The sequence below is a fragment of the Anas acuta genome, chromosome 2 (genome assembly GCF_963932015.1).
Source record: "Anas acuta chromosome 2, bAnaAcu1.1, whole genome shotgun sequence".
NCBI classification, from domain to species: domain Eukaryota; kingdom Metazoa; phylum Chordata; class Aves; order Anseriformes; family Anatidae; genus Anas; species Anas acuta.
Genome location: NC_088980.1, coordinates 146,355,817 through 146,368,061, shown reverse-complemented (window position 1 = coordinate 146,368,061; position 12,245 = coordinate 146,355,817). Strand labels below are relative to the sequence as shown.

Below are 12,245 nucleotides of genomic sequence, written 5' to 3'. Positions count from 1 at the left end.
GCTGCTGTTTTGAGAGGACAGGGCCGTCCCCATCCCCACGGGATGCGGTGTGGAGGCAGGAGCCCACGGAGGGCTGCGGAGGCAAACGCCACGCGGGGGTTGACATGAGGGCACAGCAGCTCCCAGCGATTTTCCTTCATCTGCCTCGCGGTGACCAGACGCAGACATGACTCACCAGTGAGCCTTGGCTTTGAGGACATGAGAAGGAGTTGTGCTTTAACCTCCTATTTCCCTCTAACTGCAGCGTTTAGGAGCGGTGTTTTAGAGCCAGTCCTGTCCCAAAACAAAGGCAGGAACTACAGCACTGACAAGGGGTCTGGGTCAGTCACCCATGGGGCATCCCATGCTATTTTTCCTGAAATGCCCAGAATATCGTCAGGGACCTGGGACACATCACACAGGACCTGCTGGAGATCCTGGCCCTTCTGTGGGGCCAGTCGGGGATGCGGAGGATCCTCTGGTTGCACAAGGGGTTCAACTGATCCCTAGGAATGGATTTAGGCTCATCATCACAGACACCTGCATGGGAGTGTCACACAAACACCTACACACGGCCAAGGCAGGTGAGCGCTTACAGCCTGTGGAGATTTAGTCAGAGGTGCCTGGAGGACGATTCACCCACCCAAACACAGGTGGTGCTTGTTGGTCACCTGGATAACTCCGTAGCTGTATTGACCAGGCCTCAGGAGCTGCAAGGGGAGCTCAAACACCTTGTTCGCTTGCAGATATCTGTGCTTAGACCCGAATGAGGTATCTGCAATGGGGAGCCATGTGCCACCCTGGGACTGGCCGTCTCAGGTGATTTTCTAGCTTGCTGCCCTCACTTCAACAAACTGCCCTGGGCATGGAGTCCCTGTTCACCATCTCCCACCCGTCCACCAGCACAGACCACAACAGGCAGGTGCTCCCCAGGCCTGTCCATAAGGTGGAGACACGATCCGCCACAGCAGGATCCCTGGAGGCCCTTCTTTCTCCACGAAAATACGTGACAGTGCATCACCTAGCGCAAGGCATTGCAGACTGTTTACAGGCTTCTCGAGTTCCCAGGCACTTTAGGACAGGGTCCTGTTGCTGTTTCCAAACGGACAGCCAGGACTTTTATAAGTGAACTTTCCTCTCCGTGTCTATTTATTATATGTAAACATTTGCCAGAAAAACACCACTTGGGCATGCTCAGTACCGGCCAGGTCATTGCAAAAGGCAACGGCGGCGTCACATGTGATAACAGTGAGAAGCCCATATGTGCCTATTCTTAGCCCTGGAATGTATACAATGCCCCACCGCCTTGCGCTCCTGCACAAAGCTCCCGAAAGCGGCAAAAGTGACTTCAGAATAAACACGTCCAGAAATCACCCTCTATGAATCACTTACCTACTGAAAGAAACGTCCTGTGGGTTTATAGTTTTTACCCAGGCTCTAGCTATGGAAAATCTCAGCAGAGAATAAGCGACAGAGAGTAAGTGCATGCAGGGAAGGACAACAGAAGGTAAACGTTTCTACCGTACGATTTCACTGCAGATTGAGCAGTTTAGTCATGAAATACTCATCAGATTGTTCTGCCTGGCAGTTAATTTAGTCATTGTGTGTCTGATTAACATGAAAAAAAAAAAAATCAACACAGCTAAGCAGAGTTAACAAATAACTGTTTTAATGCAGATTCCCAGTCTCTAGGGTTTAGTTTGCCCTGCTGCAGAGTTCAGCTCTGCCAGATTTACATTCTTTGGGAATGACTAACTCTAGGCAAAAGAGGCGCAAGTTACTAAACTGCTAATACTTTAAAACAGTGAATAAATGTCTAAGCACATTTATTCAATGTGATTAAAATGAACAACCCAGTTGCTTCAGCAGTTCAGCTTTCATCTCAAATCAGCAAGATAACTTCAGTGCTTTTGCTTCTTGCCAGGGATGCAGGCGATGCTGACCCCATAGTTGCAACCTATCTGACAAATTTATAAAAATTTTAAAGGGTCTTTGTGACCTTATAGCCTCTTTATTATTTTCCCACTGTGCCTAACCCATGTTCCATTTTTATGCATAACAGCAAACGAATATTTCGAGCAACATCAAAGTCCTGATTTGTTCCCTCAGAGCTGGATATTTCAATAAAAGCTGCTAAGAATTCGTTTTTTCTGCCAAGTCCAGAAGTCATCTCTCTCTTACTTTGCTATGGAGGAGGGATCTGCTGAGGAGCTCCTCTTCAAAGACCAGGACTTCTCTTCCGAACTGCTGAGGCAGCTGAATGCTCTGCGGCAGAGCGGGATGCTGACTGATGTTACTCTCTGCTCTGGGGGTTTTGAAGTCCCCTGCCACCGAAATGTGCTGGCTTCCAGCAGCCCGTACTTCAAGGCAATGTTCTGTAACAACTTCAAAGAGAGTCACCAGGCTAAAGTCATCCTGAAGGGCATTGATGCTGAGATTTTGGACCAGATTATCCTTTACGTTTACACCGGGGAGATTCTCATATCCGCCGAGAATGTCTTGTGCCTCTTGGAGACGGCGTCCATGTTGCAGTACGCCAAGCTGTTTGAGGCCTGCTCTGCCTACCTCCAAGACAAGCTGACTCCTGACAACTGTCTGAGCATGGTCAGACTGTCAAAAATCTTGAACTGCCAGAGCCTGAATAAGAAAGCCAAGGCTATGGCTTTGAAATGCTTTCCTGAGGTGGCCTCTTCTGAGGACCTGAAGGACCTCTGTCCTTTGGAGCTCCTTGATTACCTTGGGGACGATGACCTCTGTGGGGAGGAGGAGCAGGTCTTTGAGACACTGATGGTGTGGATCCGGCATGACCTGCAGGCAAGACAAGGCTACATCCAAGAGTTGTTCAAGAAGGTCCGGCTTCAGTACGTCCACCCAACTTTCCTCTTCCATTTCATCGCCAATGACTCCCTTGTTCAGTCTTCACCCACTTGCAGGAGCATTCTCGAATCGGCCTGGAGACAGATGTTTTCCTTGTACAGCACCAACACACCCGACATCAAGCCCATGGTGCATGTTCCTCGCAGGTACTCCAACCAAGAGTTCCTCATCATCATTGGTGGCAGGAAGGACAACAAGCAGACCACGAGGGATGTCCTGCTCTACGATGACAAGACCAACCAATGGCTAAGCCTGGCCAAACTTCCTGTGCGCCTCTACAAACCCTCTGCAGTGAGCTTACACAGCAGTATTTATGTGCTTGGAGGGATGCCTGTTAGCAATAAGAAAAGCCCGGTCAGCGATAATATTTACATTTACTCCCTCAAACTCAATCAGTGGAGGTTGGTTGAGCCCATGTTAGTTCCACGTTACTCCCACAGAAGCTTGGCATATAAAAATTATATTTTATCGTTTGGCGGAATTGGTGAAAACCAAGAAATCCTGAATTCTGTGGAAAGATATGACAGCATCTACAACACCTGTGAGATCATGGCAAACATGCCTGTTGCTGTCCTTCACCCTGCTGTTGCTGCTAAAGACCAGAGGGTCTACCTCTTTGGGGGAGAAGACATTATGCAAAACCCCGTTCGGCTTATCCAGGTAACAGTCAGTCTTGCTTGTCAGAGGCAGTTTCATCTAAAATATTCAGTGGTTCATCACCTTGATGAGGGAATCAAGCCCTCCAAAAAAACTTATTGTGAGTTGCAGCAACAGGCAAGATGAGTTGACACACTGCTTCAGGGAAGCCTTGTCTATAAGAAGAGTTGTAATTCTTTCATTCTCCCCCTTGAATGTTTCTCAGGCACAAGCCCTGAGACCCTTCCACAGGTGCCAGCTCTGTGCAGGCAAATTGCTTCCCACAGAGGTCCTGGGAGTTCCCGTGGGTGATGCTACGGCAGGCTACAACTGAGCTCTGTGCCTATCTCCATGCTTGTAATCATCTCACCAAAATCAGTGCTTGCTGTTTGGCCAGCCTGCAGCTGAGCCGGGGTCTCAGCTGCACACCTGCTCCCTCGCAATGACAGCAAAGATGCCAGTTTGAGATCATTAGAGCAATTAGCCTCTCACTCATCAAAGGGCCAGAGCTTAAACTGACAGTTATTTCACATAAACAGTTGTGTTAAAAGCGTGGGTCCTGCCACATGTTGCTGGATCTCTGCCTGCTTTCAGTGGTTAAAGTATATTAGGAGGAAAAAAGACATGAAATCCTTCCTTATCTGATCTGAAGCTTTAGCGACGCAATGTTACTTTCTCCTTGAGTGTTTTTCAGTGGTTTAGGTAATTTAACTAAGAAGCATCATTAGCAGCCAAGATGGCAACCAGCACACGAGCAATACTTATTTACGATGATAATCCTACTTAATTATCAGGGGAAAGGAAATGTGTTTTTCAACGTGGGGAGATGTCCTGGAGATATTTGCTATATTCATCTCTACATGTATATGGCATGACACAGAAGTTGGTGTCACCCACGTACAGATGACTGAGTGATTGTCATCTGGCAGCAGCTCTTTTTCTCACATAAATTGATGACTTTGATATCCTTCTAAGTCCTATCAGCAAGTCTCTTTGCTAATCTGATCACATACCAGCCACCAACAAAAATACAGCTGCAGAGCAAACACGGGGGCCACCAGCAGAGCTGGGTGACGTTGTGGTTGGTTTGCCCAGGAAATGGGGAAAGCTAAGGCAGGACTACACAGAGTAACTGGAAAATGAAACGAAGTGACCTGCATTTTGGGAGAGTGTTAGCCAGGAGTTACAGCAATTTAATGGCCAGAAGAAGCTTGCTTCTGGCAGAAACTCTCTGCCTTAGTGTGTGTGCTAGCATCCCCTGAGCAAACAAGCCTAGAGAACCAGAACGCTTTCCAAGGGGATGTACTAGAAAAAAAAAAAAAAAAAAAAGAGTGGGTAAATTCTCAAATTTCCAGCAGTTTGAGCCAGTGGATTGTATTCATTAAGACACAATAAAAACCATAAGTTCCTCTGTAATTACAATTGCCAGTCAAAAAAACAACATAAACAGCTGTGTGTATCTTTATTTATTTGTCAGGTTTACCATGTCTCCAGGAATACATGGTTTCGGATGGAGACCAGAGTGGTGAAGAACGTCTGTGCACCAGCTGCTGCGATTGGAGACCAGATTATCATCGTAGGAGGTAAGGGCACAGTTTCACCCTCCCTGCTGCCAGCCCATGCCCAGATTCTGCAAGATTTCACTCCTTTCCTCTTTAGGATGCCCCCTGCTCTGGCCAGGGATGGTCAGAGCTGCAGCCAGCCATGCTGGCAGTGAGAAGTGTTGATGCCAAGCATGGCTATCACACTGCAGGGGTGAACATCATGTGAGGGCTGTCCTGTCTGTAACAGCTTGTAAAGCATGGGAAAGAGAAAAGAAATATGCACCTCTCAAGGGATCTCAAGGCTGTGGCAGTGGGGAAAAGCTCTCCACAGAACACCTGCTCACTCTGGGTAGAAAAATCTCAGTGGGGAAAACTGGGAGGAGGAAACTGGGGAAAACTTTCTGCAGAGAAAGGAAGAAACAAAAAGCCACGGGGGCCCTGCTCCTCCCCTGCTGACTCACAGCCTGGCCCTTCCTGACGGCTCTTCTTGGAAGGGTGGAGGTTACGGCCACCACAAGGCCAAGGATGGCTTGTTGGGGTGCAGGGGGATATAGGGCTTCTCCTGAGGGCGATGGTGAAATGGCCCAAAAGGGGCATGAAACACCTGGAAAGGAGAAACTTCTCAGTGTCTTATTCAACTCAGAGATCAGCCTCTGCCCGTGGCACTTGGAGAGATCAGATCTTGGTACTTTGGCACTCCATAGTCCTTCATGCAGCTTCCCTGACCGCAGGCTGGCAAGAGGAAGCACGTGTTAGATTATTTAAGGGAGAATGAGGCATAGGGAAGCTTTAGCAGAGCAGAGGAGCGAACCCACATCACACAGGGCCTGAATGCAGTATGTTCCCCCTGCACGAGGCCGCTGCTACCCTGTGCGATGAGAGCCGGGGAGAGATGGATCAAAAGGTCCCAGACCATCCTGTGTGGCAGATGACCCTGATCTCAGATCAAAGTGCCCAAAATACAGTATTTTCAACTCTTGTATCTTCAAATACTTTTATGTGAAGGGCCTCTACTGACCCAAGTGATGGTTTCAGGTTAGGGGAAGTGGCTTCAAGGCCTGCACAACAAAGCCCAAAGCAATTTGCTTGCCATGGGCAGTCCTGATTATCTGCACGGGTACATAGAGAAGCTACTTCTGGATAACAGTGGACCTCTCAGCAATGTGAGGTTAAACCACCCCATCCACTGTGCTGCTGGCATGGTGACCAGCACAGAAGTGGCATGGAGGGTAAGGGAGTGGAGCGAGCAGTGGTGGGACTGCGCTGTCAAGTACCCAGCTCCATGGGGTACAGAGCTAACTCCAATCCAACCAGGCATTGTCACTCCCTCTGTCCTTTCTGGCTTCCCACATCATTGGTTTCTGTATTTCTGAGTGAGGCTCTAGGAGCCTTTTGGGTAAAAAGAATTGCTCTGTGACTTCTGAAGGTGCATGCAGAAAACTGCAGGCTCCAGCTGTATTTGAGAAGCCTGATCTGATAGGTTTTGTTGTGCTCATCAAGCCTTAGCTGCCAAGGTGATAGGAGACAGGGTGAGGACAAACAAGGGAAGATAGACAAGCAGGCAGTCTTGTGACACATCATCACTTCCCGGCTTAAATAGCTTAATTCTGCCAAATTATGCACCAGTATAAACTGAGACATAAACCCTAATTCCCATCTGTCTCTTCCACCTCTGGTTTTGCATTTAGGGTACACCCGGAGAATAATTGCTTACGATACAAAAGGCAACAAGTTCATTAAATGTGCAGACATGAAGGACAGGCGCATGCATCACGGGGCCACTGTCATCAAGAACAAGCTGTATGTCACGGGAGGACGGTGTCTCACTGTGGACAACACCATCGAAGACTCAGATTCCTTGGACTGCTACGACCCAGAGACGGACACATGGACAACGAAGGGAAAACTGCCACACAAACTCTTTGACCATGGGTGCCTTACACTCCAGTGCGTCCCTTGTTCTAACCTTCTCTGAATGACTTTTGGTGCATCCCAGGACATTCCTGGTGTTTTCCTTCCCAGAAAGGACCCACCTTGCTCTGCACAGAGCACGTGGGGAATCCTTATGGAGTCCCACAGACTCCTGTTCTTGAAGGTAGCAGTGGGGCTGGTCATTCCCCAAGTGCCCTGCCACAAAGGTCACGAGCTTTGTGTTTGTACCATAGCCATCTGACCGGTATTGTGTGTGGTGCTGCTGAAGTCCAGCCCCGAGGCCTTACCCAGCAGCTCAGCAGAAAACCAAAAAAATACTGGGCAAGAACCCAGAGCAGGATTTGGTCTTGTGAAGACTTTGAAATGAAAGGTGAATAGGAGTGCTGACACCTCCAGAGAACATGAGATCTGGGTAACCTGCATTTATGTTAGCATGTGAAGAAGCAGAACTTCCCAGCTGCATGGCACGGCCCTTTGCTGCTCAGTGCTGACCAAGCTTTCCATGTCCAATGGCAGGAGCATTTGGAATAGGAAGCCCCAAGCCCTGGTTGTGTAGCCAGCCCAGTAGCATCTATCTGCATTAGCTACAGCAATCGTCTTGTAAGACATAGAATTTTAATGACATCAAATGAGAAATTAGAAAAAGGCTGATGCTTTGGTCTGAATGTTCATATTACAAGATGCACATTTGATTTTCTTGAGCTACCTCTGTTTCATGGTGCAGTAAAGAGTTGTGTTTCGTTTGCCTGCACTCCAAAGGAGCAGGAGAAGGGATAATGGAAATAAAGATTGTCTGTGACTTCTTTTTGGAGGGCTCTTGTTTTCCTGGAAGCTTGCTTCTCCCTTTGCATGTGGGGTTGGTTAGGAAGCTCTTCAGGTGATGTCATTCCTGAAATCTGGAATAGCAGAGGGAGCACATGGAGGGAGGGGATGTAAAAGAGCAGCGGTATTTGGGAGGAGCTCTTTTTTTCCCTTTCTCCTCTCTCCAAACCACTGGAAGGCAGTGATGAGAAAACGCCAGTGACAGGAAACCGGCTTTCCAAGAAGAGCAAATCTAAGTCTGCCACTTGGCAAAGCAGCTCTGGCTCCACCAGTATTTTTGTGGGGTTCTGCCACTAACTGCATATTTTCAATGGGAGGGGATTAATCATCAGATACTGAACAGGCTGTGAACTACCATCAGGTTAGCAAGCTTGGTAAGACTGCTGAAATAGTAAGGAGCTTTTAAGATCACATTGGTGACCAACATCCAGAAAGGAATGGCATAAACTGCACCCTGTTTGCCTTGTGCTTGGAAGAAGGTAGGACTTTTTTGAGGGCATAAGGTGGCTCAAGGAAACCACAATACCTTCCTCGTTGCGGAAGGCTGCACGACCATGCATGTGGTCATCACCACCTTGCAGGACACCAACTCCAACCACTGTGATCGCCTCCTGTAAATCTGTGTCTGGGAGCAGGAGGTTAACAGAAATAGTTAACGAAGCAGGGGACTGGAAGGAGGACTTGGATATCCACTGCTGTTTTAACAATGCAAAATAAAATGGTTATAATTGTTTGTGCGAGCTTTGCGTTGAGGAGTCCCCATTGTTCCCTCTGCATTGTTGATAGAGGGAATTGTTTTTGTACCAGCAGTTTTTGCCAGGGTTTCCTTCTAAGGATCTGAGTAAACCTGCAAAAAATGAGTGGGAACCCAAACTCATCCCCCAGCTCGGAAGTCTTTGGCTAGGCTTCTCCTGCCTTTCAGCCTGTATCATCATCTCCTCCCGTGCAAAGCAGGGCTAAATCACAGCACTTGCCAAATTGGACCAGAGCAATGATTCATTCTGCTTCCTCACAGGCCAGCTCCAGCTCCCTGGAGAAAGAAGCCTTGTCATGGCCAATTATGGAAAGCCTGCCCAGGGGAGATGTTTATTCCTAACCCCTCGGTACCGCCTTCCCAAAGCCCTTCCTGTTGTGACCCCACTCAGCTCCAAGGCTCCGGGAGACGCCAGTCGCTGCCATGCATTTTAGCTGACACAGATCCCTGCCAGGCTCGTGACTGTACCCAGAACCAAGAAAAAAAAAGCCGATTTGGGGTCATAACCCCGTGTTTGCAAACCATTGCCACAGCCATTGGCTTTCACTTGGAAGCAGAGCGGTTTTGTTTAATTCCCGTATCGTATAACCACCAATTTTCTCGGTGTACATGCGGGGGCCAAACAGTGCCTTGCACAGCTGAAGCTGGGCAGGGAACTGGGAGTGCAAAAAGGAGGCAAAGTCGCAGCAGCGATGAGCACAGCATCATTCCCCCAGCCCTCAGGGAGCCTCCTGTCACCCCCATGTCCCCTGTGCTGCAAAGGGCTCTGCTCCAGCTGGGAACCCTGCTCCTTCCCTTCACAGGCTCCTCTCCTCATGCACATAACTCAATGAATTTGTGTTCCCTGGGCAGTAAATAAAAAGCGTGGTTTCTGAGAGCCTTCTGTCCTGTGGCTTTGATGCAAACTCTGACCAAGGGCTTTGTGGAAAGGGTTGAAATGAGAGCACCACGCTGCGCGTTACGGAGGCAGGCATCTGGGTGAGGGCAGGCAGCCGCTGGAGCCACCAGATGCTTTTCCAGAGGTCTCATTGTCCTAACATTTGAGCATTTGAGAGCCCACTTAGATGGGAAACCCCCATGAGAGAGAAGCAACCTGCTCCACAAATATGACCACGGCCCCACATGGAAGCAGGTATTTAATAAAATAAAAAATGTCTTCAGAAAGGACCCTTGATTTGGGGGACAGCTTTTGGAAGGGCTGAGCAGCTGTTGCCTTTTTCCAAATCAGGGAGGGCTGTGAAGGCTCAGCACCTCCAAGGTCTCATGACTGGGTGTCCCAAGACAGTCTCCAGATCATGGAAACTGTAGGGTGAAGAGGCTGAAAGCAGGCTGCTCTCTGGGACAGCGAGTTCCCAGCCCCTCGTGGCAGGTACATATCTAACACGTTGAAAATCTCCCGTGACAGACTCTCTGCTCACTCCCTAACATATCGGGAGAGTTTTATTAACCTCTTAGCTTTTAATAGTAGCTATTCTAAATCCTCTTTGCTATACATTCAGCTATCCCCACCCAGGGAGAGGGCAATTGATTACCCTTTGTAGTATCATATACTTTTTTACATCTTTAAAGTTTATTAGCACTTCCAAGTTCTGTAGACTAAACAAACCCAGCCCTTTCAATCTTTCCTCATAAGTCATGTTTGTAGACCTCCGATCATTTCTGTTGCTCTCCCCTGGACAATTTCCAGTTTGTCATTTTTTTTGTTTTGTTTTGTTTTGCTTCTTTTAACTTAAGCACAGCGCCCTGCCTCAGCCTGGCGGGGCTGAGCAGAGCAGCGAAGCCCTCCTGCATCTTACCTACCGCCCGCCCAGCAGGATATTTGCTTTTTGCCAGATTGCAAGCTTGGGTTGAGTCGTCCTCTGGCCTCAGCACTGAGCAACGTGCTCAAGTTCGGGCAGGGTGACATGGAAAGACTGCGGGAGACGCAGGCTGTCCCAGCGCTGTGCCTTAACTCCATCTCTGCTTCGGCTCGCCGGGGCCCCGAGCCAGATCCTGCTGAAAACAATGAATTTCTCCACGGGCTTTGGATCGGGCCCTAATTATTGTGTTCTCAGCTGGATTCTTCACTAATTCTATTAATTTTTTATAGCAAATATTTAGCGTTTGAGTCATTTTTTATGCTAGGGGGAAAGTTTCAGGAAAAAAAAATATATTAAAAAAAGAAGAAGAAGAAGAAGAAGAAGAAGAAGAAGAAAGGAGATGATAGCATTTGCTTTTTAGCTTTCTTCCCCTTCCCTTGCTGCGCTCTCAACGCTGGACCCCGCCGCACAGGCAGCTTGCGGCGGTAGGCAGCTTTGCTTTGATCTTAGCAAAGAGCCTCGTAGGTTAAGCCTGTGTTTTCTCACTGCAACCATTTCTCAAACAACACAATCCTTTCCGAGGGCAGCCTTTTCCTTGCGCGCTAATATGTGTTTATAATTATAACGCATTTCCTGCTCCTTCTTGATTAAACACACCTGACAAAGTAGGAAAGCTGTTGCTGCATAAATAAACGGGCACATCGAGTTCAGCCCCTCATCAGCCCTTTTTTTCCAGCCGTCGAGGAGTTCACCGCGAGGTGAATCCTGTAGCTGAGAAGGAAACAATTGGGCAGAGCACATCTGAGCAGCCTACAGGGTAACTTATCCCTGGCATTGTTCCTCAGCCTGACCTGAGAGCCATTAATAATTGACAGCGGCAAAAACAATCCCTGTTTCAAAATATAAACATCCATACTTTTTTTTTTCTTTCTTTTTTTTTTTTTTCCAGCTGCTTGAAAGCTCCCCACGGAAATTAAACAGCCTTATTCTCCACGGCACAAACGAGCACAAATTCCTAGGTGCAAGCTTGCACCAGCAAAGGAGCTGAGGCCTGCTAATTAGCGGGCTGCTAATGATGTTTTCGTCAGCTATTTCGGGCTAGCTTGCCCAGGGTACAAACGAAGCCTGGTGCATTGGGGGGAACAGGTATCTCAGGTTGCCTTTGCCACTGAAGTCAGCAGGACTGCTGAGGGCTGGTGCCAGGGCACTGAGATTGATCCGGCCTCTTCTGTTTGTTGAGATTTCCAAAACAGCAGCAGGGCGGCGCGGAGCCCGAGTGCCCTGTCACTCCGCGAGGCACCCCCCGTGCTCCAGCTGCCGCTTGTCACTTTGCTGGATGCCTCTTTGTTTGCCTGCGCTGCTGTCGTGTTGCAAGACCTGCTTCCGAGAAGAGCAAGGAGCAGCACGTCTCAAGCGGGCCTGGGCCTCGCGGTTCATCCCTCGTGGTGCCTGCCAATGCAAGGCATCCCCACAGCTGCTGGGGGCAAGCCATGGGGTAAAACACAGCTGAAGGTGAAGAAAGAATCTGCTCCACTTCTTCACCTGTTCAGGATAACCCTGTGATGGGTTATCTATAACCCATCCTCTCATATCCCATCCTCCCATATCTAATCTTCTTGTGCTTGTTTCTTGGACCTGATGAACAGGCCCTGTCCCACCACACCTCCCTAAGGTGGACACGTGGGGTCAAGGCAGAGGCACATCACTTTGCTCAGCTCCACCACAGCCATAAGGACCAGTTTTGCCCTGGTCTTGGCTCCTTGCTGAGGTTTCTCCCTGCTCCTGGGCACCTTCTTAGGCCAAAATTTGTGGCAGATGTGCTCTGCTGGTGCCCTGAGATGGCAACGACTGCCCAGGACAGCAGGAACAGCACCAAGGACTCAACTTTTAAAGCTGTTCTCA

At 48.8% G+C, this 12,245-nt stretch overlaps 1 protein-coding gene across 2 annotated transcripts; it reads left to right on the top strand.

Annotated features, from left to right (window-relative positions):
- Positions 1 to 621: 621 nt before the first annotated feature.
- On the top strand, positions 622 to 7,779 carry KLHL38 (kelch like family member 38). 2 transcript variants are annotated; one of them, XM_068672604.1, is made up of 4 exons: positions 622 to 1,456; positions 2,042 to 3,516; positions 4,970 to 5,075; positions 6,725 to 7,779. In XM_068672604.1, the coding sequence occupies exons 2-4, from the start codon at positions 2,167 to 2,169 to the stop codon at positions 7,009 to 7,011; spliced, it is 1,743 nt and encodes a 580-aa protein (XP_068528705.1). In that variant the 5' UTR covers positions 622 to 1,456; positions 2,042 to 2,166; the 3' UTR covers positions 7,012 to 7,779. The 2 variants fall into 2 exon arrangements, with proteins under 2 accessions (XP_068528705.1, XP_068528704.1); XM_068672603.1 differs by having other exon boundaries at positions 623 to 1,486.
- The last annotated feature ends 4,466 nt before the right edge of the window (positions 7,780 to 12,245 follow it).